The following is a 23,505-nucleotide window of genomic DNA, read 5'->3' on the forward strand; positions in this document are numbered from 1 at the left end:
TTCTGCATTAAATTAATTTTTCTCTGTAGACCAATTTTTGTATTTGAAAGTAAAACAATATCATCTGCATATTGTATTGAGTGAATTACACAATTTCCAATTCTTATTCCATCCTCTGCTTTATCAAATTGTTTATTTATATCAAATATGAAAAAGTTAAACAAAAATGGCGATAATGGGTCACCTTGTAACAGACCTCCAAAAATATCAATGGGGGAGAAGACAGTTTTGCCAGATTTTATAGTAACATGATAATGACCAAATAAAAATTTTATGGCATTTATGAATAAGATATCTGCTCCATTTTTTCCTAGTTTTTCACTTATTAATTCTATTGAAACTGAGTCAAAGGCCTTCTCCAGATCTAGAAAAGCAGCGTAAACTTTATGCCTTTTTCTAGATAACTGTATTTGAATAATTGATATCAATATAAAAATGGCTATTTCTGTACCACTGTTTTTAGCGAAAGCAAATTGAGTATCGGACGTCAACTGTTTTTCTTCTAGCCACTGATTAAATCTTTTTGCGAGAATAGCTGTAAAAACCTTCCTTAAAGTTGATAGTATTGCAATGGGTCTATAATTGCTTGGGTCTGAGCCGTCTCCTTTTTTATATATCATTCTAAAGTATGCTGAACGCCACGAATCTGGATATTTATTATTTTCGTACATGTAATTAAAGCTAAGCGCTATTAAGTCGATTGCTTCAGGTGGTAGTCTTTTTAATAAACAATTGGGAATTGAGTCAGGACCTGTGGCCGTGGTTTCTTTTAGTTTGTTAATAGTTTTTATTATTTCTGAGGCCAGAATTGGTATATTTATTATCCTCTCCTCCCTGTACAAACCTATCTGTTCTTGATCTGGGTGAAAATTTATGTTAGTTAACTGTCTTTTTCCAAAAAACTTGATCCATTTATCAAATCCAATAGGGTCTTGTTTTTCGTTACCTTTCCTCAAATGGTATTTTTTCACAGTCAGCCAAAAATAATTTGTTGCTTTTGTCAGTCAATAGTTTTTGATTGATTAAATTGAAGTATTTCTTTTTCTTTGCTTTAATAAGATTTATATAGCTCTTCTTGGAATTTATATAATCAATTAATTGATCTCTTGTTCTAAACCTACGAAAAGTTGCTAATTTAGTTTCCTTTTGTCTCTTTGCTCTGTAGCATTCCATATCGAACCAGTCTTGCTTAAATTTGGATTTTATTTTATCTAAATATCTATTCTTATGATGATTTGGTTCTATCTTATAATCATTAAATATTTTTATTAAAGTATCATATAGTTCATTAGTCTCAATTTTTTCAATTAACTTAATTCTTCCTCCTATTTCAGTTTCAAACTTTCTTAATTTGAATCTGTCTCTCGCAACCTGCTCTTTCTCTTTAATTCTTGCCTTCTCATATTTTGATTTGATTGATTCATCTCTAATAATCAAGTGTACAGGGAAATGGTCAGATAAGTCGTGGTCTAATACTTTAAATTCTTCACAATAGTCTAGTATGGCTTCAGAGCACATTATGTAATCAATTACCGATGCTCCTCTTGATGACATAAAAGTATGCCTACCGGGATAGTCTTCTTTTGTACGTCCATTAAGAATGTATAAATCATAATTTTTAACGAAATTTAATAATAGATTCCCTTTAGGATTACTACCGGTGTCATGACTATTTCTTAAGTTATAAATTGTTTGATTATTACCCTTATAATAGGAATCATTATAGTTATCAATTCTTGCATTAAAATCACCCATAATTATCCAACAAGAGGTAAAATGCAGCCAATCCATTATAACCTTTTCCATTTCTTGATAAAGATTTTGTAGTGTTTGATAAGGTGGAAAATAGCTTACTATTATTGCCAGAATATTATCTGATTGATTATTAAATTTAGGAGACTCCAATTTAATTAATGAGAATATAAAGTAAGTTGTTGAAAAACTATAAATCATTTCACCCAGAGATTTTTTCATTATTAACATTATTCCTCCTTTTGGTCGACCTACACCTAGATTTTTTTCTGCTGGAACTTGTAAATATTCAAAGGCCTGGAGAAGATGTTCCTCATTTGTATTTAGTTTATTGACCCACGTTTCCTCCAATCCTATAATATCATACTTCTTTAGGATTTTATCAAAATAGCAAGCGGAAAACTTATTTCTAAGTCCTTGAACGTTCCAAGATAAAATTCTAATATCCGAATCTTTAAATTCCTCTATATTAACTTTGTCAGGTTCTCTGTTTAGATTACTCAACATCTTAGTACCATTATTATTAGAAGAGCTCAAATATTGATTGTTAACTCTAAAAAAGTTTTAGTATCAACTAAACAATTATTTATAAAACTATACGTTATTTGCTTATTCTTATATATTAAATAGTCATTTCTAAGAAATATCTGTTCACCTTTTTTCTTCGACTTCTTTATAGTATGGGAGGATTTTTGCTCTACGGTTTCTGGATTCCTGTGTCAGGTCGGATGACATACGTATATTTTTAAATGGCTCTTCTAAGGATACTTCTTTATTTTTATAAAAATTTGAAAGTATTTGATTTTTTCTCTGGACCTTGCTCAGTGTAATTTTCAAAATTGATGGATCTTCTTTTTTTATTACGTGAATGTCCAGAATTTCCTCTTTTTTGAATTCTGTTATCTTAATATTCTCTAGGAATAATTGTGTAAAACATTCTTTCATGTTTGTTTTTTCTGTTATCGCTAATCCAAATAACATTAGATTACATTGGTTAGTTATATTTAAAATGGTATTTACCAAGTATTGTTGGGCTTCTATTTTCCTATCTAAGTCTGGCACTTTTGTTTCCAATAGATTTAAATTATGCTCTAACGTACCAAGTTTAGCTTTAAATTTGCTTATTTCCTGGTGAATTAAATTTATTTCGGCTTTAAGGTCCAATATTTGTGCTGTAATAGAGTTATGAGAGTCTTGTATCAACTTTGAAAGTTGTTGTAGAGTAGTACGTGACGAACTGTCTTCTATCTCCACCAATTCGGAAAAATTTTCTAACCTTGTTTCTTCATCCTTCTCCCTCTCTATTTCAGCTATTTTCCTCAGCTTTTCCATCTCCTTAAGTGTAATTGGTTGACGACGGAGCATTGTATCTACACATGCATCCTTGGACACCTTAACGGCACTTGTACTTCGTGTCAATGGAGGTCGTCCTCTCTTTGTCGGTGAATGAGATAGCGGACCTGGATTTTGTTCTATTCCTGCCATTATTAATTTTAATCTAATTACTATCCATAAACAGTTCAACAATAACCACCAAGTTAACAATTGATTTAATTTTTTGGCACACCAAAGATACTCCAACGCAATTTGCGCCATCTTGGTCGAAGGTCTGAAGCGCCCCCCCTGCAAAGCAACAATGAAATTGAGTATGGAAGAGAAATGGCTGAAATTTTTGGCAGATACAAAGCATATTGATCAGAAGTCACGTGTAATGAAGCTATGCAAATATGTATTTGCCATTCCAGCCTGCAATGCAAATGTGGAGAGAATATTTTTCCTAATGTCAACTCAATGGTCAGATGAAAGAAACAGGTTGTCAGTGGAGACAATTGAAGCAATTTTGATTTGCCATTATAATTTTATAATGACTTGTGCCCAATTTTATAATTATGTGAAAGAATAAAATGATATAATTAAGAAGGTAAAATCAACTTTAAAGTATGACTGGGCTAAAAAGGATTAGCCTTGCATTTTTTTTATTATTCTACATATTCATTTTATTAGATTACTTACACTTTATTGATTTTTTTTATCAGAGTAAACTAAAGCATTACCTACCCACTTTTTCATGTTTAATTTATTTAGCATTTAAATAAATGTCCTGTATTAATGCTTGGCAATTATGGCAACCCTACAGATAGGTCACTTCCTCTACCCACATTGTAATGATGTTTTGTATTGAGTAAAATAACAATGCACCCAGTCTTTAATTCTTAATCCTGTGTGTAAATCATTTGCCGAAATTTGTTATAAAATGGATTCATTAATGAATTCAAATATACAAATATTTGGCTGTTGTATAGATTACTCCCTATGGAATTTTGGGACTTTCAGTATATATCTGAACTCGGGACTGAGATGAGTTTGACGATACCCTACTTTTGGACTGCAGACAAAAAGAATAAGAAAGTTATCATATTTACGATTTCTTTCTTCTCACGATGCATTCTATGCCATTTTAGGGTGCGACTATGCAGTTGCAAGCGAGTGAGAAGAGGCGAGATGCGATAAATATCAAAACCTGTCAGATATGTGCAAGAACCAGAAATTTGCTCTCGCCAGCATTATTTCTCGCTTCTCACTTGTGCATGGTTTTCCTTTTCAAAAACTAAATCGCTCGCAACCTCTTGCTCGCTCTAAATTCACGTCTGCATAGTTGCACCCTTAGAGTTTTCCACTAGATAGTGTTTGACTGTTTGTGCTCCCAACAGACTCCTGGAGGGGAGCTGCTGGCAGGCCGCTCAGTGTTTAACATCACTAGTTATTGATTCACAGTAGTTCTTGAACAAAAGAAAAAGGAAATATATACTGAACTACAAGCAGTGCTACCTAGTGGAAAACTCTAAAATGGCATAGAATGCATTGTGAAAGGCAAGAAACCGTAAATATGATAACTTTTCGTCTCTGGTCCAAAAGTATGGTATCGTTGAACTCGTCTCGGTCCCGAGTTCAAATATATACTCAGTCCTGAAATTCCATAAGGAGTAATCTGTAGTACGGCTCCCTTGACGCTTGGGGCCCAGAGATTAAGCCCTATTAGCCCCTATGTAGATCTGCCCCTGTATGAATGTGTCCTTACCATATATTGTTTTTCCTATCTGGAAACTATTGATGCAGTGTCTTCTACTCGTTTTAACAGAGGAAAAAGAAGGTTGTGAGTAACCCCAACCCTTGTTTATGGTAACCAGTTAGTACCTGCTTCCAGCACTCCTTGTCACCCACTTGCTCCGGTTTGCTCCCCTAGATTTAGATCAAGATTTATTTCTTCAAAGTGAGCAGATTTAGTTACTGCTCACTTTGGGAACCACTGGTATAATTGATTTGTGTATTAAAATTTAATGTGTATTTGGATAATCCTTAGATTTAGGAATTTCAAGTCTTTTTAGCATTGAAGATATATATATGTTTTTTTAATTGTCATCACAAGTTTCCTTTGAAATGTTTTCTTATTCCTTTCTTAAAATTTTTTTAAGATTTTCTTTACTAGAAATATGATATTTCCCAGTGTTTCTTTTCAAATGAACCCATTGATCTTCTGTTGGTTGAAGGGTTGGTGATGGAAATGATGTAGGAAGAATCATTAGGATATTATAGAGTAAGTCCATCCTAGTTTGCAAAGCAGTATGCATTGGTCATTGTCATACTGGAAAACAAAACAAAACTTCTACTGAGATTCATGTTTTTAATCACTTGTAAACAAATTATGTTTGAAAATGTCTGTTCATTGTCATAAATTTAGTTGGCCAAATGACTGAGGCAGTTGAAGTATCAAACTTACCAGACATCCTTGTTTGACATCCACTTATGATGCCAGACATCCTTGTTTGACTGGGACAGTCCCATCTTCATGATGATGTCCTACCATCCTGACTGGTTTGTAATTTTGTCCCAGTTAAAGGATAGGTACTAAAAATTTATGTAAATTAATTGGATATACGGAGAAGCAAATTTTGGAAGCATCCTAAGCTAAGAAAGGCAGCTGTAACATGGGTTGATCTTGATGTCCAGTGACAGTGTGGCAGCTGTCAGTTTCCTCTTCCTATTCCAATTCATTTCTACTGTCTTTCACCCCTCCCGTTAAATAAAAGCAATGATAGATATATGATAAAATAAAATAAACAACCAGTCGAACTTCAGCAAAAATTTTTTAATCTTAAGAACGTTTTCAAACGCATTAAGCGTCCATCTTCAGTTACTTCTTTAAATCAAATATGAAATTTGAACAAATATTACATAAATTAACGGTACGCTTACAATAAATAAATAAAAAATAAAAAGGATTATCGTGATTTACAAAATTATGCTAATATTTCATAAACAAATAAAAATAAAATAAAAATAAAACAAAACAAAAAAGCAACATGAGGTTTAAATCAATCACAGATTATCGCAGTATTTTACAATTACTCTCATCCGTCATTAAAGACTTCTAAGAGCTAGAAAGCCCAACAACATAAAGCAAGACCAACACCAACACCAGCTCTAGGATTATCGTACTTCTATAATTAGTCCAAATCATCGCACAAAGATTTCCAAGCCGTGCTAAGCCCATCAGTGTCCCTATAATTAATGCATTGTGTACTTCTCTGCGCTCTGTGGATTTCCAATTTTTCAAAAAACTTTATCGCGTGTTTCGATCTAGTAGACCTGATGATAGAGGTTTGGTCCCAAAAGACCATGATGCCCTGCTGCGTAGCATAATAGGCCAGGACTGTACTATCAACCGATTTTTCCACCGACCGCTTGTGTTCATTAATCCTCTTTTTTAAATTCCTCAATGTTGCCCCTATATATACTAATTTAGAATTGAACCTATGATCCTTTAATGGTATCGAATGAATTCCTGTTAGGGAATTACGCTCATACTTCATCTTATCATTCCTTAAAAGCTTGTATATAGTGGGATTGCGTCAATAAATAATTTGCAAATTCCTACTCCTGGAAATCTTCTTAACTAACTAACAGCTTAAGAAAAGGAATGTAATCGAGGATCACTTTTTCTCTTGGTTGGTTTCTATTCATCCCACGTGTTCGGTTATGATTCTTCTTGATGAGAGCATCTATTTTTTCTGTTCTGTAGCCATGTTGCAAAGCCGTTGTTCGGATGTATTGTAGTTCTTTAATTGTATCCAAAACATCTGTGCAGTGTGTGTGTGCTCTCTGTATCCACGAGCGAAATAGTGCCATCTTGATATGCCCAGGGTCTGCGGAGTTTTTAGGGATAACAATTGGGAATGATGTCGGTTTGCGATAGACATTCGTGCGAATTTCCCCTCCTACACATGTTATAGTGAGATCCAAGAAATTAACACTGTTATAACTTTGCTGATCCAACTCTAGAGTTAAACCATAGGGGTTTTGATTCATTAAATCTATAAACTTTTTGATGTTGCGATTGTCCTTCCACACGATAAAGATGTCGTCCACGTATCTCACGTATAATAAAATATCATGCTCTACTATCGGGAGAATACTGTGTTCTAGATTGCGGAGTACCAATTCGCAGAGTATATAAGACATAGGGCTACCCATCGGTACTCCTTGCCCCTGTATATAAGTTTAGTCCTTGAATCCAAAGAAAGATGTGTGACATATCAAGTCCATTAATTCCAAGATCTGGGTGTGGTACTTTGCAGCGTTCTTAATATTGGCAAATAAAAAGTCCCATAAGGCACAAAAGCAAAGAGGCAGCTTGATTGAGGGGTATAACGCCTTATAATCCAATACTGTCAAACACTCCTCATTCATGAGTGCAACATCCTCAAGTTTTTGGATCAATTCTATCGAGTTTTTGATCGAAAACGGCAAAACTTGCATATTACTTTGTATAAATTTAAGAAGTAGTTTTTCTATCTTGAACGTCGGAGCATTACACTTTTCCACTACAGGGCGTAATTGAGAACCCGTTTTATGCGTTTTTCCGAAAGCAAACATTCTCGGAGTCCTGGGAGCTTGTAAAGTGGCAGCACCCATATGTAGCAATTTCGCTAGAGGAGTTAGGGTGAATCTTATCACTCTTTGTTGCAATGCTTCCAAGTAATTATTCGGGGCAAGATGACATTCTGTGCTATCGATGTATTCATTTAACTTTTCCCTATACGAGCTTCGTTTGATGAGTACAAGACCTTTCAATTTGTCTGCCTTTAAGAGAGCCACATCGTTTTTTTGAAGCCATTCCTTTGTTTCTTGAATGCGCTGTTGGAAAACTATATTTGTTGAGCTGTTACGTTTTACTTTTTCGGCATATATTCTCGTTTTCCATCTGTAATAATCCTGTGTGGTTAAGTTCCTGAATGGTTGTTTATTTTATTTTATAATATGGTATTGTTAATTTACGTATTCTACATGTATTTTAATAAATGAGTTTACATATATTTTTATGTTTAATGTCAAATCATTAGAGTTATTTATAATCTAGCATAGTATTAAACAAAAATAAATTGAGTAGCCTAGTACCAAAACCAGTCAAATCCAGAATGATATACTTGACAGGAGACCATTCTCGACTTTACAAAAATACTGTTTGGGGAGTAAAAGTGTCTGATTATGGAAAGGTTTGTAGTAACTCTATAGAGTTAATAAAACTGATAATGAAGATAGAAATAACAAGGATGATGGAATATGGCAGATATTACGAACGCTTTTAAAAATAGAGGTGACTGTTTCCGGCGGTAAATCATGGAGTTGCTGATTTTGAAACCACGGACAAGGATTAATGAGTAAATTTAATATTAAAATTTTATTAGAGCATTAATTTACTATACTGATTATTGCAAATTTCTGATGCTAACACAATATAAAATCTTCATAAAGTAAAACAGAAAAATACAGTATGTCATAATGTAAAAGAATGTTTATATCAAAACACCCAAGGGCTTTTCTCACAGAGTACACAGCATTTCATTTTTTTTTGTGATTCTTTTCCTATATATATATATATCTTTCTTATTATTGTTAAAGATAAGGTATTCCTTAAGAGTATTTCAAAACATTCCATAATGCCTCACTCATTGGCATAGCATAGTGGGGCGGCAAAATTTCACAATAAATAATAATAATACCTAAATGAGAGGGCAGCGAAATTTTCCTCTGCCCGGGCGGCTTACACCCACGCCACACCACTGGCTTCAATAGTAAAATTCTTGTAGTTTTAATTGATTATATTCCAAATGTCATGACATTTCAATTGATTATATTAACATTTTTCTCCTTTTTATGTATGCTTTTTGCAACACCATTGTCAGAATTATAAGCAAGCCATCCCTAACAGAAATTGATTGTTTTCGGAGTTTCAAAACAGCTGATAATCACAAAACAACTCAAAATTGTAATAGGTACTACAAAAAACTTGTAAGCATTGCACGAGTACACGAACATGGCTGCAGCGCCTCTGGCCGAGGAGGAGGAGTTTGATTTTGAAACCAAAAACAAGCTGGAGATGGATGATTTTGATACCGTGTCTTACCTTACAAGCTGAATAACAATGCTACATATTGGATTTGTCTTGTTTTGATGCTTACAGGTTGTAGATAATTATATAACCTTCAATATGATACCAATATCTCAATAATTGAATTTTTTGGAGATGGCTGGTTTTGATACTAGGCTACTCATGTATCTCAATATACCTAAATGTGATTTAGCAATTTATAGAACTAAATAATAGATAATACCCAGTGATAGTTGTCAATTTTCATTGGCAGTTAGACCTACTTTTTTTACTACTCGGACACCTTATACCTCTGAGAAATTATTAATTTAATATTGCAAACGTTTTCCACCTGTTTCCACAGGTCATCTTCAAGCAATTTTTACTTTTGCAATGTTATCTCGTGCAGGTTCGAATGTATATGCGCAAGATATTTCAAATTTTAAAAACCGTTGGAACATTCCATGTAAAATATAAAATATAAACAATAATAAAAACATTAATAAAATTAATTAAATAAACGTATTGATTCGCTAAATAATAAGTTAAGGGATGTAAGCTGACATAATATATATCTATACTTTATACGGGATGAGGATATGCTGTATGCTTGATTAAATGGGGTGTTTGTCAATCATGAATTTCCACGCAGTTGGCAAATTCATTGCGTCTTTATAGTTCAAACATCTACCTGTTGTCCCTGATTTGTATATTTCAAATTTTTCCATGGTTAATGCTAACGATGGTGAGCGTACTTGTTGAATAACTTACAAACTATCGGCGTTTAGGGCCATTATTAGAAGAGCATTTGCCTATTGCTCCAACGTGTATGACAGAATACAAGAGTTGAATAGAATTAGAACCATTGCAAACAACCCTAGGATTTAAAAAGTCAATAGTCGAAAACCTAATAAAGTCTTACATAACACCTAATAAAAAGAAACCGAAAGGGAATGCAAACCGGGAAATAACTAAATTCACGTACAGAGAAGGATTGTCCACGATAATGAAGGAAATAGCTAAATGTAAGAATGCAAAGCTGATTTATAAGCATGCACCCACCATCTACAGTGCCCTCAGGAACGACAAAGATAGCACAAAAGCGGATGAATGCTCTGGGGTCTATAAAATACCATACGAAAATGATCAATTGGACCTGAATAAAGAATACATAGGAGTCACTAACAGAGGCTTAAACAAAAGACTAAAAGAACATATGTATGACATCAGTAAAGGGCACTGCACTACCACCTTATCAAAAATGGCACAAACGGAGGGATCAGTAATTAATTGGAATGAAGCCAAAGTTATCCAACAAGTGCGCTCACCATCGTTAGCATTAACCATGGAAAAATTTGAAATATACAAATCAGGGACAACAGGTAGATGTATCTTAAACAACAACCGAAGTTGTATGAGGAAATTTGCCTATTTTACCGATCTAGGTACTTCTGTTTCCAAATTTTAATATCAACTTAAAATGGTTTAAAGAGACGAATTAGAGTAGAAACGGTTTATTATCCAACTATCAGAAAACTGACAACATGCCAAGGAAAACAGAAAGGAGCAATTAAGTAATTAAATTAATTTGTAAAGGATTAAAAATATAAAAGTGGGAAACATCGTACCCCCCCTTCCACGGCACCGAGTGTCACTTCTACAATGTTTACACATTAAACGAAGAACTTAGTCAAAGCAATCAATGAATAATGATGAGAGCTGTCAGAAAACAAAGATGAGTCACATCAACAAGATGATGACTCTACAAAAGTTAGATGTCATTATCAAACAACAAAATAAAACAATCATCTCGGCTACGATGACGAAACCACCAATAAATCATCACCCGATGACAACACTACCATATAAATCATCGTCTGATGATAAACTTTCTGATGCTGGAAGTATTTAAAAAGGGAGCTCCAACCCGATCAAAGAGTCAGATAGAAAGTCAGAGACAAGACTCAAGAAGTCTCAGGGTCAGAAAGAAAAAGTCAGACAAGAGAGTAGACCAGAAGCAGTAGTGAGAAGTAGTGAGAGAGAGACAGAGAGACATTTAACAGTGAGTTGAATTGATTTAAAAATTTGAATAATTTTCGAATAAATTCGAAATCAAATAATTCTTTCAAATACTGATTTTTCCCATTTTTCTCAGGGAATTTGCAAGCATCGCCGACAGTTATGCCCCCCAAACGTCAATCGATTGGTCGATCTACATCTCAAGCACGAAAGAAAAAGGCATTACGAGCTTCAGAAACAGATGAGGAACAGAAAGCAAGATTAGAAGCCATTCGAGTACGCACTGCTCAATCCCGTTCTTCTCAAACGAACAAGCAACGAGAATCGAGATTGGAAACCAATCGAGTATGCACTGCTCAAGCACGTTTTTCTCAAACGAATGAGCAACGAGAATCAAGATTGGAAACCGATTGAGTACATACTGCTCAAGCCCGCTCGAAGGAAACAATTGACCAACGGGGAGCAAGACTAGGAACGAATTGAGAACGCAATGTTCAATCCAGATGGACACGGCACGCTGATTTGAATCTTGCTGCGTTTCATTACGATGCTGATTATGGTTAGAGTCTTCATCGAAGTGTCGTTATTGAGAAAATGGACAAATTATGCAAATTTTGCCATGCTTTGAAATTCAAAAATGAAACTACAGGAATGTGCTGCGCAGGTGGAAAAGTGAAATTGCCAGAATTGCGTTTACCACCCGAACCATTATCAAGGTTGGTATCAGGTGACACAAGCCAGTCGAAACATTTCTTGGCAAACATACGCAAGTACAATTCATGTTTCCAAATGACATCGTTTGGTGCAACAGAAATCATACGTGACAATTACATGCCAACATTCAAAGTGCAAGGGCAAATTTATCATTGTACTGGATCACTTCTACCACTGCTGGATGCAGATCACAAATTTCTCCAAATTTATTTCATGGGAGCCACTGATGAACAAGTTGATCAACGTTGTCGATTCAATACCGGCACTAATCGAGAAATTGTTGCTGCATTACAAAATTTATTCGATCAACATAACAAATTAGTTCGACTGTTCAGGATGGCCCTCGAGCGAATGCCAGCTGACGATTACGTAGTTGTCATTAGAGCTGACAAAACACCAGTTGGCCAACACGAAAGACAATACAACGCACCAACAATTAATGAAGTGGCGATCGTCATAGTTGGCGAAGAATTTAACTCGCGTGATATAGTTCTTCATCGCAGAGATGGTAATGTTCAGCGAGTCTCCGAAACTCATCGCTCATACGATGCATTGCAATATCCAATTTTATTCTGGCAAGGAGAAGATGGATATCATTTCAACATCAAAATGAGAAATCTACAAACAGATAGGGAGACCAATAAGAAAGTCAGTGCCATGAATTACTATTCTTATCGATTGATGATTCGTGAGAACACAGGCAATCACATTTTGAAATGTTGGAAATTATTCCATCAATATGTTGTCGATATGTACACAAAAATCGAGACTGAACGACTTCTTTTCATTCGACTGAATCAAACCAAGCTGCGCTCTGAAGAATATGTTCATTTACGCGATGCAATTGCTACAGATGGCAATCCCAACGAACTGGGAAAAATGGTCATACTGCCAGCTATATTCACAGGAAGCCCACGGCACATGCGTGAATACGCACAAGATGCAATGACTTATGTTTGCGCATACGGCCATCCAGATTTATTCGTAACATTCACATGCAATCCTACGTGAGAAGAAATTAAAAATCTTCTGTTGCCTGGACAATCGTCTTCGGATTGCCATGACATCATTGCACGTGTGTTCAAACAAAAGTTGAAATCTATGACGGATTTCATTGTCAAACATCATGTTTTTGGAGAGACACGCTGTTGGATGTATTCCATTGAATGGCAGAAAAGAGGATTACCGCACGCACACATTTTGATTTGGCTGATCGACAAAATTACACCAGACAAAATTGATGTAGTCATCTCAGCAGAAATACCAGATGTCAACATTGATCCAGGCTTATTCAAAGTCGTTACCAACAACATGATTGATGGTCCATGCGGCGCGATCAACAACAATTCTCCGTGCATGAAGAATGGAAAATGCACGAAACGCTATCCACAAGACTTACACGCCGAAACTATCACTGGAAATGATGGATATCCACGATATCGTCGACGATCAACTGAAGATGGTGGCAAATTCATCACTCTAAAAGTACGCAACAATGAAATTGAAGTCGATAATCATTGGGTTGTGCCGTATTCGCCATTACTCTCAAAGACTTTCAAAGCACACATCAATGTCGAATATTGTAGTTCAGTGAAATCAATCAAATACATTTGCAAATATGTCAACAAAGGAAGTGATATGGCAATTTTTGGAGTGGGAAAATGCATCTGCACCAATCAATGAAATCGATCAATATGAATTGGGATGCTACATTAGTAGCAATGAAGCAGTTTGGTGTATTTTCTCATTTCCAATTCATGAACGTCATCCAACAGTTGTTCATTTGGCAGTACATCTTGAAAATGGACAGCGTGTGTATTTTACAACGAAGAATGTACATGCAAGAGCATTATCGCCACCGAAAACTATGTTAACTGCGTTCTTCTCATTGTGCACGGATGATTTGTTCGCAAAAACGCTACTTTACTCAGAAGTGCCAAAATACTACACATGGAATACATCAGCGAAAAAGTTTCAATGTCATAAACAGGGCAAACCACTTGAAGGACATACGAATTTATAAATATCGGTATGACATTTATAAATATATCCTGGTACTGCCATTAGCTCCACTTCCAAACTTGCGCAAGCTTCTGTGTAACGACAGAGACAAGCTTTCCACGCTCGAGAAATCGGGGGTCTATGCTGTTCCACTGGAAAATCTAGCAACGGGAATAAGCACACGATATATCGGGGCCACCACCAGAATGCTTGTCAGCCACCTCGCCGAGCACCAGGACGATGTGGTGAGGGGTAGGCACACCACAGAGCTAGCAAAAAAGGCGCTCGAACAGGGTTTCAATCTGCTATGGTCGCAAGTGCATATGCTCAAGTGCTGCAACGATAGGAAAACAGTTTTCATCTGGGAATCCCTACTTACCACCATGTTAGAGGCATGCAACACTCCCACTCTTGAGCTGCCCAATATTTGGGTCACGTTATTCAAGTGTTTAAACGCGCTTTAGTGTTATCTAATATACGATTAGCGTAAGCGCGTGTCTGCGCATGCACGGCCTCGCTAGTCGTGGAGCTAGATGCTCAATCGGCTTTCGAATGTTTTTGAATTTTTAATTTACGTTCGTAACGGCTTTGGTAAAGCTTTATGCGTTCCATTCTGCATTGGTTTGTTTCTTTTTGAAGTTTTTCAGCAAATTTACGAACTCGCCTGAAGACGACGACAGTAAGGTTCGTCGAAAGTACTTGCGACAAGCAAACGTGGATATAATGCTGAACTCAGTGAACTTTTCGCAACGTTTATACGAATTTATATTCGTCCGACGCGTTAGGCCGTCTGTATACAGTTCATTCAAACAATCAATAATGTTTTTTACTTGCGATTACTGTTAGTTAACGTACGTGGACCGAAATCCTTCCAAGAACTGAGAACAGTAAATGGTGAATTATGTGCGACCTATCGAGAGGCTTGCCGAGAATTAAATCTTGAAAACGATGCACATTGGGACACAACACTCACTGATGCATTGAACACTGCTCAACCACAGCAAATACGCACGTTATTTGCGATAATATTGACAACGTGTTTCCCATCCAATCCGAAAGATCTTTGGGAAAAATACAAAGATTGCATGAGTGAAGACATCCTACATCGTTTGCGAGCAACGAATCAGAATCCGGACATGCAATTTACACCACACGTGTATAATGAGGCGTTGGTTTCGATCGAGGATAAATGTTTGGCAATCGCTAACAAAGGATTGGGGCAGTTGGGAATGTGTGCACCGAATCGATCTGTAAATGACGCTTATGATCGTGATTTGCAACATGAAACATGCTTCGATGTCGATGATTTGGGTACATTTATTGAAACGAATCTTCCAAAGTTGGTTTCAGAACAGCATGTTGTATATGACACAATAATGCAAGCAATTACATATCAAAGGGGCGGATTGTACCTCATAAATGCGCCTGGAGGTACAGGTAAAACTTTTCTCATTTCACTAATTTTGGCAACCGTTCGATCACAGAATAAAATTGCACTGGCAATTGCATCATCTGGAATTGCGGCAACACTATTGGATGGTGGTCGAACAGCGCATTCAGCACTGAAGTTGCCATTGAATTTGCAAACCACTGAGACGCCAACATGCAATATCACCAAAAATTCTGGAATGAGCAAAGTTCTCCAAACATGTAAACTTATCATATGGGACGAATGCACAATGGCTCACAAAAAAGCATTGGAAGTGCTTGATCGTACACAGAAAGATTTGAGGGGAAATGGACAGCCCTTCGGGGGAGCACTCATTTTATTGTCTGGTGATTTTCGACAAACTCTGCCAGTTATACCACGTTCAACACCCGCCGATGAACTTAATGCATGCCTCAAATCATCAGTTTTATGGCAACATGTAAAGAAATTGGCTTTGAAAACCAATATGCGTGTTGAACTACAAAATGATGTATCCACCGAACATTTCGCAAAACAGTTGCTGGATATTGGGAATGGGAAGATGGCAATAGACAGATCTACACAATGTATCACATTGCCAACAAACTTTTGTAAGATGACATTAACCAAAGACAAATTGATTCAAAAGGTTTTCCCAAATATCGCACGGAATTACAAAAATCATCAGTTGCTCAGTGCACGTGTTATATTAGCAGCTAAGAACAACGATGTCAATGACATCAACTTCAGCATTCAAAACAGAATACCAGGCGAATTAACAACGTATAAGTCCATTGACACTGTTATGAATCAAGACGAAATTGTCAATTACCCAACAGAATTCTTGAATTCACTAGATTTGCCAGGAATGCCACCGCACATTTTAACATTGAAAATTGGTGTGCCTATCATTCTTCTTCGAAACATCAATCCACCACGACTTTGCAATGGTACAAGACTTTCGGTGAAAAAGATGAACAATGTCATCGAAACTACAATTTTAAATGGGAAATTCAAGAGGAAAGATGTACTGTTGCCACGTATTCCAATGATTCCAACAGATATGCCATTTGAATTCAAACGTTTGCAGTTTCTGGTGCGAATCGTTTTTGCAATGACCATCAACAAAGCACAGGGACAATCGTTGCAAGTGTGTGGGCTAGATTTGGAGAATTTGTGCTTCTCACATGGACAACTGTATGTGGCCAGCTCATGCGTCGGAAAACCTTCTGATTTATTCGTGTATGCACCGGACAGAAAAACAAAACATATCGTGTATCCACAAGCACTCCAATAAATAAATAGAATTGAAACGACACTTTGAAATGTTTTCCCGATGAAAATTAATAATAATAATAATAAGTTTCAGTAAAAATAATAAAATGTAAATTGAAATTTATCATAACGAGTTTGCTTGAATTTCCTTTCTTCTGAAATCGCAGCAACGTGCGACGGGTAAGCTAGTCAATTATATTTTGATCCACCCTTTCGCATTCTGTATTTCTTATATATTCTTCCAGTGTGTTGATATAATGTTGCTTATCCATTATTACTAAATGTTTGCTTTTGTCTGCTCGTGTCAATATTAAGTTGTTGTCGGCCAACTTTTAATATTGACACGAGCAGACAAAAGCAAACATTTAGTAATAATGGATAAGCAACATTATATCAACACACTGGAAGAATATATAAGAAATACAGAATGCGAAAGGGTGGATCAAAATATAATTGATAACCTAGACAGGAAGGTCAAAAAATTACAGAAATCACCAATCACCACAATACTTCCATTTCTCAAAGGAACAAGTATAACAGGCCCAATTACAGAGACTCTTCGAATTCGCTGAAATGCATAAAGATAAAAAGCAGATTAGACCAATGGTTGAAAAGCACAAAGGACCAACTTACAAACTAGAAAAGAACCTGCATAGATATCTGTCGGGGCACATTGAGAATAACCAATATGTCACAAAGAACCCGTTGAACGTGGTTAACGAGCTCAAAAACATATCTGTAGTAGAAGAAGAAATTGCTTCAGTTATGGATTTCGAAAATCTATATCCATCAATTAAACTGGATGCATGTTTTCAAGCTTTGATGGACACCCTCAGCACATTAGACCCAAGGATAACAGCCTGTCCTGAAGACATGAAACTACTGGCTGACCTAATATGTTACCATTCAGTTTTCGTTTTTGATGGCAAGATTTATAAGCAAAAGAAAGGTGTGCCCATGGGCAGCCCAATGTCTGGGCTACTTTGTGAATTGGTGATACGTAAGTTGGAGCAAACTACTATTAGAACATTTAAGGATGATATCGTTTTATACAAACGATATGTGGACGACATACTAATTGTATGAAAGAAAGACGAAAAAATACATTTTTTGAATGCGACGAATTCGAATAACGATGGCCTAATGCTAAAACTGGAACAGCTCAGCACAACAGACGTACATTTTTTGGATATCAGTGTTACATTTAAAGAAGGTTCCTTATCCACGAAAGTATATGTCAAACCCACGCACGACCCACTATACATTCCCTCCACATCAAACGATCCGCCCACTTACAAACTATTGGCATTTAGGGCCATTATTAGAAGAGCATTTGCCTATTGCTCCAACGTTTATGACAGAATACTAGAGTTGAATAGAATTAGAACCATTGCAACAACCCTAGGATTTAAAAAGTCAATAGTCGAAAACCTAATAAAATCTTACATAACACCTAATAAAAAGAAACCGAAAGGGAATTCAAACGGAGAAATAACTAAATTCACATACAGAGAAGGATTGTCCACCATAATGAAGGAAATAGCCAAATGTAAGAATGCAAAGCTGATTTATAAGCGGGCACCCACCATCTACAGTGCCCTCAGGAACGACAAAGATAGCACAAAAGCGGATGAATGCTCTGGGGTCTATAAAATACCATACGAAAATGATCAATTGGGCCTGAATAAAGAATACATAGGAGTCACTAACAGAGGCTTAAACAAAAGACTAAAAGAACACATGTATGACATCAGTAAAAGACACTGCACTACCACCTTATCAAGAATGGCACAAACGGAGGGATCAGTAATTAACTGGAATGGAGCCAAAGTTATCAAACAAGTATGCTCACCATCGTTAGCATTAACCATGGAAAAATTTGAAATATACAGATCAGAGACAACAGGTAGATGTTTGAACTATAAAGACACAACGAATTTGCCAACTGCGTGGAAATTCATGATTGACAAACACCCCATTTAATCAAGCATACAGCATATCCTCATCCCGTATAAAGTATAGATATATATTATGTCAGCTTACATCCCTTAACTTATTATTTAGCGAATCAATACGTTTATTTAATTAATTTTATTAATGTTTTTATTATTGTTTATATTTTATATTTTACATGGAATGTTCCAACGGTTTTTAAAATTTGAAATATCTTGCGCATATACATTCGAACCTGCACGAGATAACATTGCAAAAGTAAAAATTGCTTGAAGATGACCTGTGGAAACAGGTGGAAAACGTTTGCAATATTAAATTAATAATTTCTCAGAGGTATAAGGTGTCTGAGTAGTAAAATTTTAAAACTCTGAGCATTTATTCAAGTTAGACCTACTTTACTGGTAAATCAATGATTATACTGGTAATTAAAACTGACATTTCACTGTAATTTTTTATGTAGAAAAATACTATTTTCTTGATTGTTAGAAGAAGTTTAAAATTAAATTATTTCTATGAAAGGAAAAAATTAAATCAGCTTTATTAAGCTCATTAGTATCCTAATTGTCAAAGTTAATATGGCCAATACTACTTCAGATAACTGGAAATTTGGATAAAATGGATGGTAATTTTGCATTAAAAATTACAAATACAGGGTTTTCCAAAATGAATGCTATCATTCTAAATAACAGTGAATATATCTGAGAATTATGCAGTATACATCAATTGATAGAGTAACTGTTTAAGTTTCATCTCCCATTTGCATTTAAACAAATTCTTATCTACTAAACCTAGGAAGCACAGTAAACAAAATTGGCAACTTGCAACAGAGAAAGAATTTTATGTTCTGCAGTTTGCAAAGTGAGAGACACTCATCATTGTGTAACGTGTGTAATCAGCAGGATGTAGAGGTATAGAATTATGGCTGCTGTGGGAGGCAGTGGCGTAGCGAGGGGGGTGCAACGGGGTGTATCGTGCACCGGGCGCCAATCGCATAGGGGCATCCAAATGGTCACAAGACAAACTATATGTGTTTCTGGAGGGGGAGAGGGTGCCAATAAAGTGTCGTGCACCCGGGCGCCAGTTATGTTCACTACGCCACTGGTGGGAGGATTAACAATGGGACATGGAAAAATTTGAGTGTTAGTTGTATGTGTGCCATATGGCAAGATGTACAGTACATGTGCTGAGAAATTGTAATTGCAAGTATGAAATACAGACAGTTTTCCAATGTTTTAACCCAGCATTACTAGCAGTCGAATTCGTCACACCATTATTTGAGGGTGAGTGCTGTGCTTATCCTACATATTTTTGTATTCTTAATGATTTGTCTTGAGAAATTTTACTTACAAGTTAGATCAGGAAGTTTTGTTACGAACAATACACGTTTTAACATTTACCTTACTTTACTTCAGTTAGAATACATCAAAAATAATTTCAGTGTAGAAACAGAAAATTGATAGCTAATTGAATCGAAAAGAACAGAAATATGATACCTGAAATTATTGTTAAACAATTATAATTTCTATTCAAGTTCTGAATCTGTTTAATTTGAATTAAATAGCATTGTTTGCAGGTTATTGTTATGCGGTATCTGCAGATCAGTGTAGTATATGTTACATTCTTGGATGCAGTTTTCCTATTTTTTTTTTGGGCAATGCTTTGCACACTTTTTTCTTCATACTGATGTTGCCTGTGGAGGATCTGGGTTCTTTCTCAATACTTTCGTGATTTTCATATGGAGATCCTCACTCTCATTGTCTGCAAGAAAGTTGTCTGCATTTTCTTCCTCAGACTCCTCATCAAGCCATTTTGTAAATATTTCATCATGTTTCATGTTTAGTACGTATATACAATAGCGAGGTTGAGGCTGAAGTTTTAAACGTGAAAACGTGTACGTCGGGCGTTCGGCGCCACTTTTCTATAAGTCTAGAAGTTTGACAATGGCATTTGGATAGTCAGTGGAATCGTGCCCGACATTCCAAAGGCCATTGCCAAACTTCTAGGCTTACAGGAAAGTGGCGCCGTATGTTCGACATACACGTTTTTGCATTTAAAACTTCGGTTTCAACCTCGCTAATATCACTCTGCAATTACAATTGTACCACTTTGAATGCAAAAAAAATAGACATAGGATTATCATGGTGAGCACTGCATTAACTTGACTAACATGACTGAAACAAAGGTGGCACTGAAAGCATTAGTGAAGGCTATTATTTTCAATTCCAGTATCTTGTTGAAGGGAATACTCGGGAAGGAAGGTAGACAAGCATTTGGCCTCAAAACTTCCAAGAAGCCTGAGTTACAAGTGTTTTAAAACGAAAGTGAGTACAGTGCTCACTCTCCTGTGATGGCAGGTTAATGTACATTACAACATTCTTAGATAATAATTAAAATAATTTAAAATGGTAGCATTCTTCTTGGAAGAGCCTGTATAAAAAGATTTATATGATATACAGTTGTGTCTCATACTTCAAATATAATTCGTTTCAGGAGGCTGTTTTAATTCTCTTGTTTGAATTCCAAATCAATTTTTCCCATTAAAAATAATGGAAAGTGAATTAATCTATAACTTGGCCACCTGTTACCTGCTGTTTTGATAAACCCATTTCGATAAACTTAAACAGCAAATACATGTAATTTAAGATAAAAATAACGCACCTAATTTCCTTAAATAATAAATAAAAACACGAGAACAATAAATAAAATACATAAATATTGTATAATAAAATTAAAATCGCATTTACTGTATCTTAATGAGTAGTAGTGATGATCTGTTTTTCAAGGTCTGTGTAGTGTACTTGGCATTCTCACTAATATCACCAACCAATTGTTTTTAATTTCACACTAGGAGGCGTTTTTCTATTTCCATGATAACATGCAAACTCCTGGAAGTCAATGCTGTCATTTCTTTAGCCACATTTTCTGCTTTTATGGCTTCTTTGTTCTTAAGAGTGATGCACACTATCAATTTTGGCATCTTAAATATGGCCACCAGATCTGCTGCATATCTGTCTATGTACTGTTTTCATGTTTTACAATAGTGTTTTTCACCTCAATCATTGATAATACAGTCTTCCTCGTAGGCTTTATTGCTTCTACACTTCTGGGATGCTGTGGTTAATATATAAGGAATATATATATAAACAAACATCAAAAATAAAGCAAAAAAAAAAAAACAAACACTGAAAACAGACAAATTTAATGCAACAAATGCTTTCACAGCAAGACTGAGAGACGACTTGGGTACACAAGAGATGGCATTTACGTAGCGAGTGCATTTGAACGGAGAAGCAACATTCAAACTAAGGGTCAGAATTTCTCTTAAATTTAGCATTTGAACTGTGGATTATTCAAAGTACCACTGTTTCAGTTTTAAGCCTTTTTTTATGCATTATTGAATTTAATCATACACAAGAACAACCATTTTTAAATCAATTATTGTATAACTATAAGTATAATTCTTTAAGGAGTAAGAACATATGTTATTGTAATTACATTTTAATATGAATGATTTATCTCGCACTACATTTAACGATAAAATGTGATAGAAACAAATCATTTTGTAATTCATGTTATGAAAAGTACAGTAGAGCGCCGAAAAGTGGAACATCAGTAATTGAAATGGCCCGAAACTGGAACGATTTTCAGTCGGACTGTGTCGTGCTGAATCAAACGTTTTTGATACTAAATTTACTTCTAAAGTATAATTTTCATGTTTTTTATATTCTTCAATATATTTATTTTGTTTGTACAAAATAAAGAAATAATTTTTAACGATATGATAGCCTCGATTATTATTATAAAAATTTTCGTTAGGCTTAAAATCGACGAAAATTCAACACGAAGCGACACGCAACGGAGAAAAATTCAACAGGAAGCGACACGCAACGGAGAAAAATTCAACAGGAAGCGAATACACAACAAAGAAAAATTTGAACATCGGACAGGTTAATATATTTTTTCGTACATAATCGGAAATTGGAAAAAATCACTACTTGGAACGACCCCAGTTCCCAATTGGTTCCAGTTATCGACGCTCTACTGTAGTATATTTGCTTATAGGGTTTCCTTGGATAACACAGAACCTTTGTTATAGCACCAAACCTTCTTTGAAGTATTGTATCTTCTGAACAATTCTGCAGTCGCTTATTATTTTTATAATGACTGATGTTATCGATCCTCGGCTGGATCTTCAGGTTGAACATAAATGTTACGTTTTAAAAAATGTTCCATTAATCAAATGTCTCTCCAGGTTAAATTAGCTGTGTTTATGTCATTGTTATATAGCAGTATACAAGTTATTTAACCTATTTCAAACAATTATTTCTTTAAACTTTTAAAATTTTTTAAAAGTGCTGTGGGGTAATCAAGGCCAGGTCAGTCCCACTAAATATTAGTGCCGGCAGGTGTTGTTATTGCACACATTTTCATTTTTGGCTAAAATTTGTTGTTAATGCTTCCTTTTGTTCACAATAGATACAGCAATGAATTTGTCTTTTGCTTTTCATAAGTTGTGTTAAAACCTGTTTAATTTGGGTTTAATTAATTCATTAAATAAAATATGCTGTGTTTATGGATGAGAAAAGACTGATATAGATGTTCGATATAGGAGGCCGTGGCAATCTGAGCTCCTGTTTTGGATCGTAATTTCAGCAGATATTTTAGATATCGGTTCAAGTGTGGTACACCGTTAGAAAGGACTTTGTTTGCTGGTTTGTAGGACACCTTAATTGTTTTGATAGGTTAATTAGGGGAGGAGTTAGAGGGGTTTTAATTTTGTAATTTTGGTAGGTTAAAGAGGGTGGGGACCTAAGGTTAGGGGGGCAGGAATTGGGAGCACAAATAGGGGGTCCTTTTCTAGGTCAGGGGTGATTTTGGTAAAGTTCTGTTAAGTTTTCCACGTGTTAGACTAGTTTAAATTATGCTTAGTTCATTATGTATATTTTTATATATA

The 23,505-nt window shown here is 35.5% G+C and overlaps 4 protein-coding genes across 4 annotated transcripts; all 4 read left to right on the forward strand.

Moving 5' to 3' along the window:
* The first annotated feature begins 11,794 nt into the window (after window positions 1–11,794).
* LOC136987199 (uncharacterized) lies at window positions 11,795–12,925 on the forward strand. Its single transcript, XM_067284889.1, has one exon. It carries the CDS (start codon window positions 11,795–11,797, stop codon window positions 12,923–12,925), a length of 1,131 nt encoding a protein of 376 aa, XP_067140990.1.
* A 683-nt stretch (window positions 12,926–13,608) lies between these two features.
* LOC136987200 (ATP-dependent DNA helicase pif1-like) lies at window positions 13,609–16,620 on the forward strand. The gene is made up of 2 exons (XM_067284890.1): window positions 13,609–13,729; window positions 14,762–16,620. Exons 1-2 carry the CDS (start codon window positions 13,609–13,611, stop codon window positions 16,618–16,620), a joined length of 1,980 nt encoding a protein of 659 aa, XP_067140991.1.
* A 551-nt stretch (window positions 16,621–17,171) lies between these two features.
* On the forward strand, window positions 17,172–17,684 carry LOC136987201 (uncharacterized). Its single transcript, XM_067284891.1, has one exon. It carries the CDS (start codon window positions 17,172–17,174, stop codon window positions 17,682–17,684), a length of 513 nt encoding a protein of 170 aa, XP_067140992.1.
* A 57-nt stretch (window positions 17,685–17,741) lies between these two features.
* On the forward strand, window positions 17,742–18,581 carry LOC136987202 (uncharacterized). Its single transcript, XM_067284892.1, has one exon. It carries the CDS (start codon window positions 17,742–17,744, stop codon window positions 18,579–18,581), a length of 840 nt encoding a protein of 279 aa, XP_067140993.1.
* Window positions 18,582–23,505: the final 4,924 nt, after the last annotated feature.

Source organism: Centruroides vittatus, unplaced genomic scaffold (genome assembly GCF_030686945.1).
Source record: "Centruroides vittatus isolate TY-2023 unplaced genomic scaffold, ASM3068694v2 scaffold_149, whole genome shotgun sequence".
Taxonomy (NCBI): Eukaryota; Metazoa; Arthropoda; class Arachnida; order Scorpiones; family Buthidae; genus Centruroides; species Centruroides vittatus.

Excerpts from the sequence above, each read along its gene's own strand:
- LOC136987199 (XM_067284889.1), top strand. The coding sequence starts at position 11,795 with ATGGACAAATTATGCAAATTTTGCCATGCTTTGAAATTCAAAAATGAA.
- LOC136987200 (XM_067284890.1), top strand. The coding sequence starts at position 13,609 with ATGAATTGGGATGCTACATTAGTAGCAATGAAGCAGTTTGGTGTATTT. Across the intron at positions 13,730-14,761 it reads CTTGAAAATGGACAGCGTGT|TTAACGTACGTGGACCGAAA; the intron begins GTATTTTACAAC and ends GATTACTGTTAG.
- LOC136987201 (XM_067284891.1), top strand. The coding sequence starts at position 17,172 with ATGCATAAAGATAAAAAGCAGATTAGACCAATGGTTGAAAAGCACAAA.
- LOC136987202 (XM_067284892.1), top strand. The coding sequence starts at position 17,742 with ATGCTAAAACTGGAACAGCTCAGCACAACAGACGTACATTTTTTGGAT.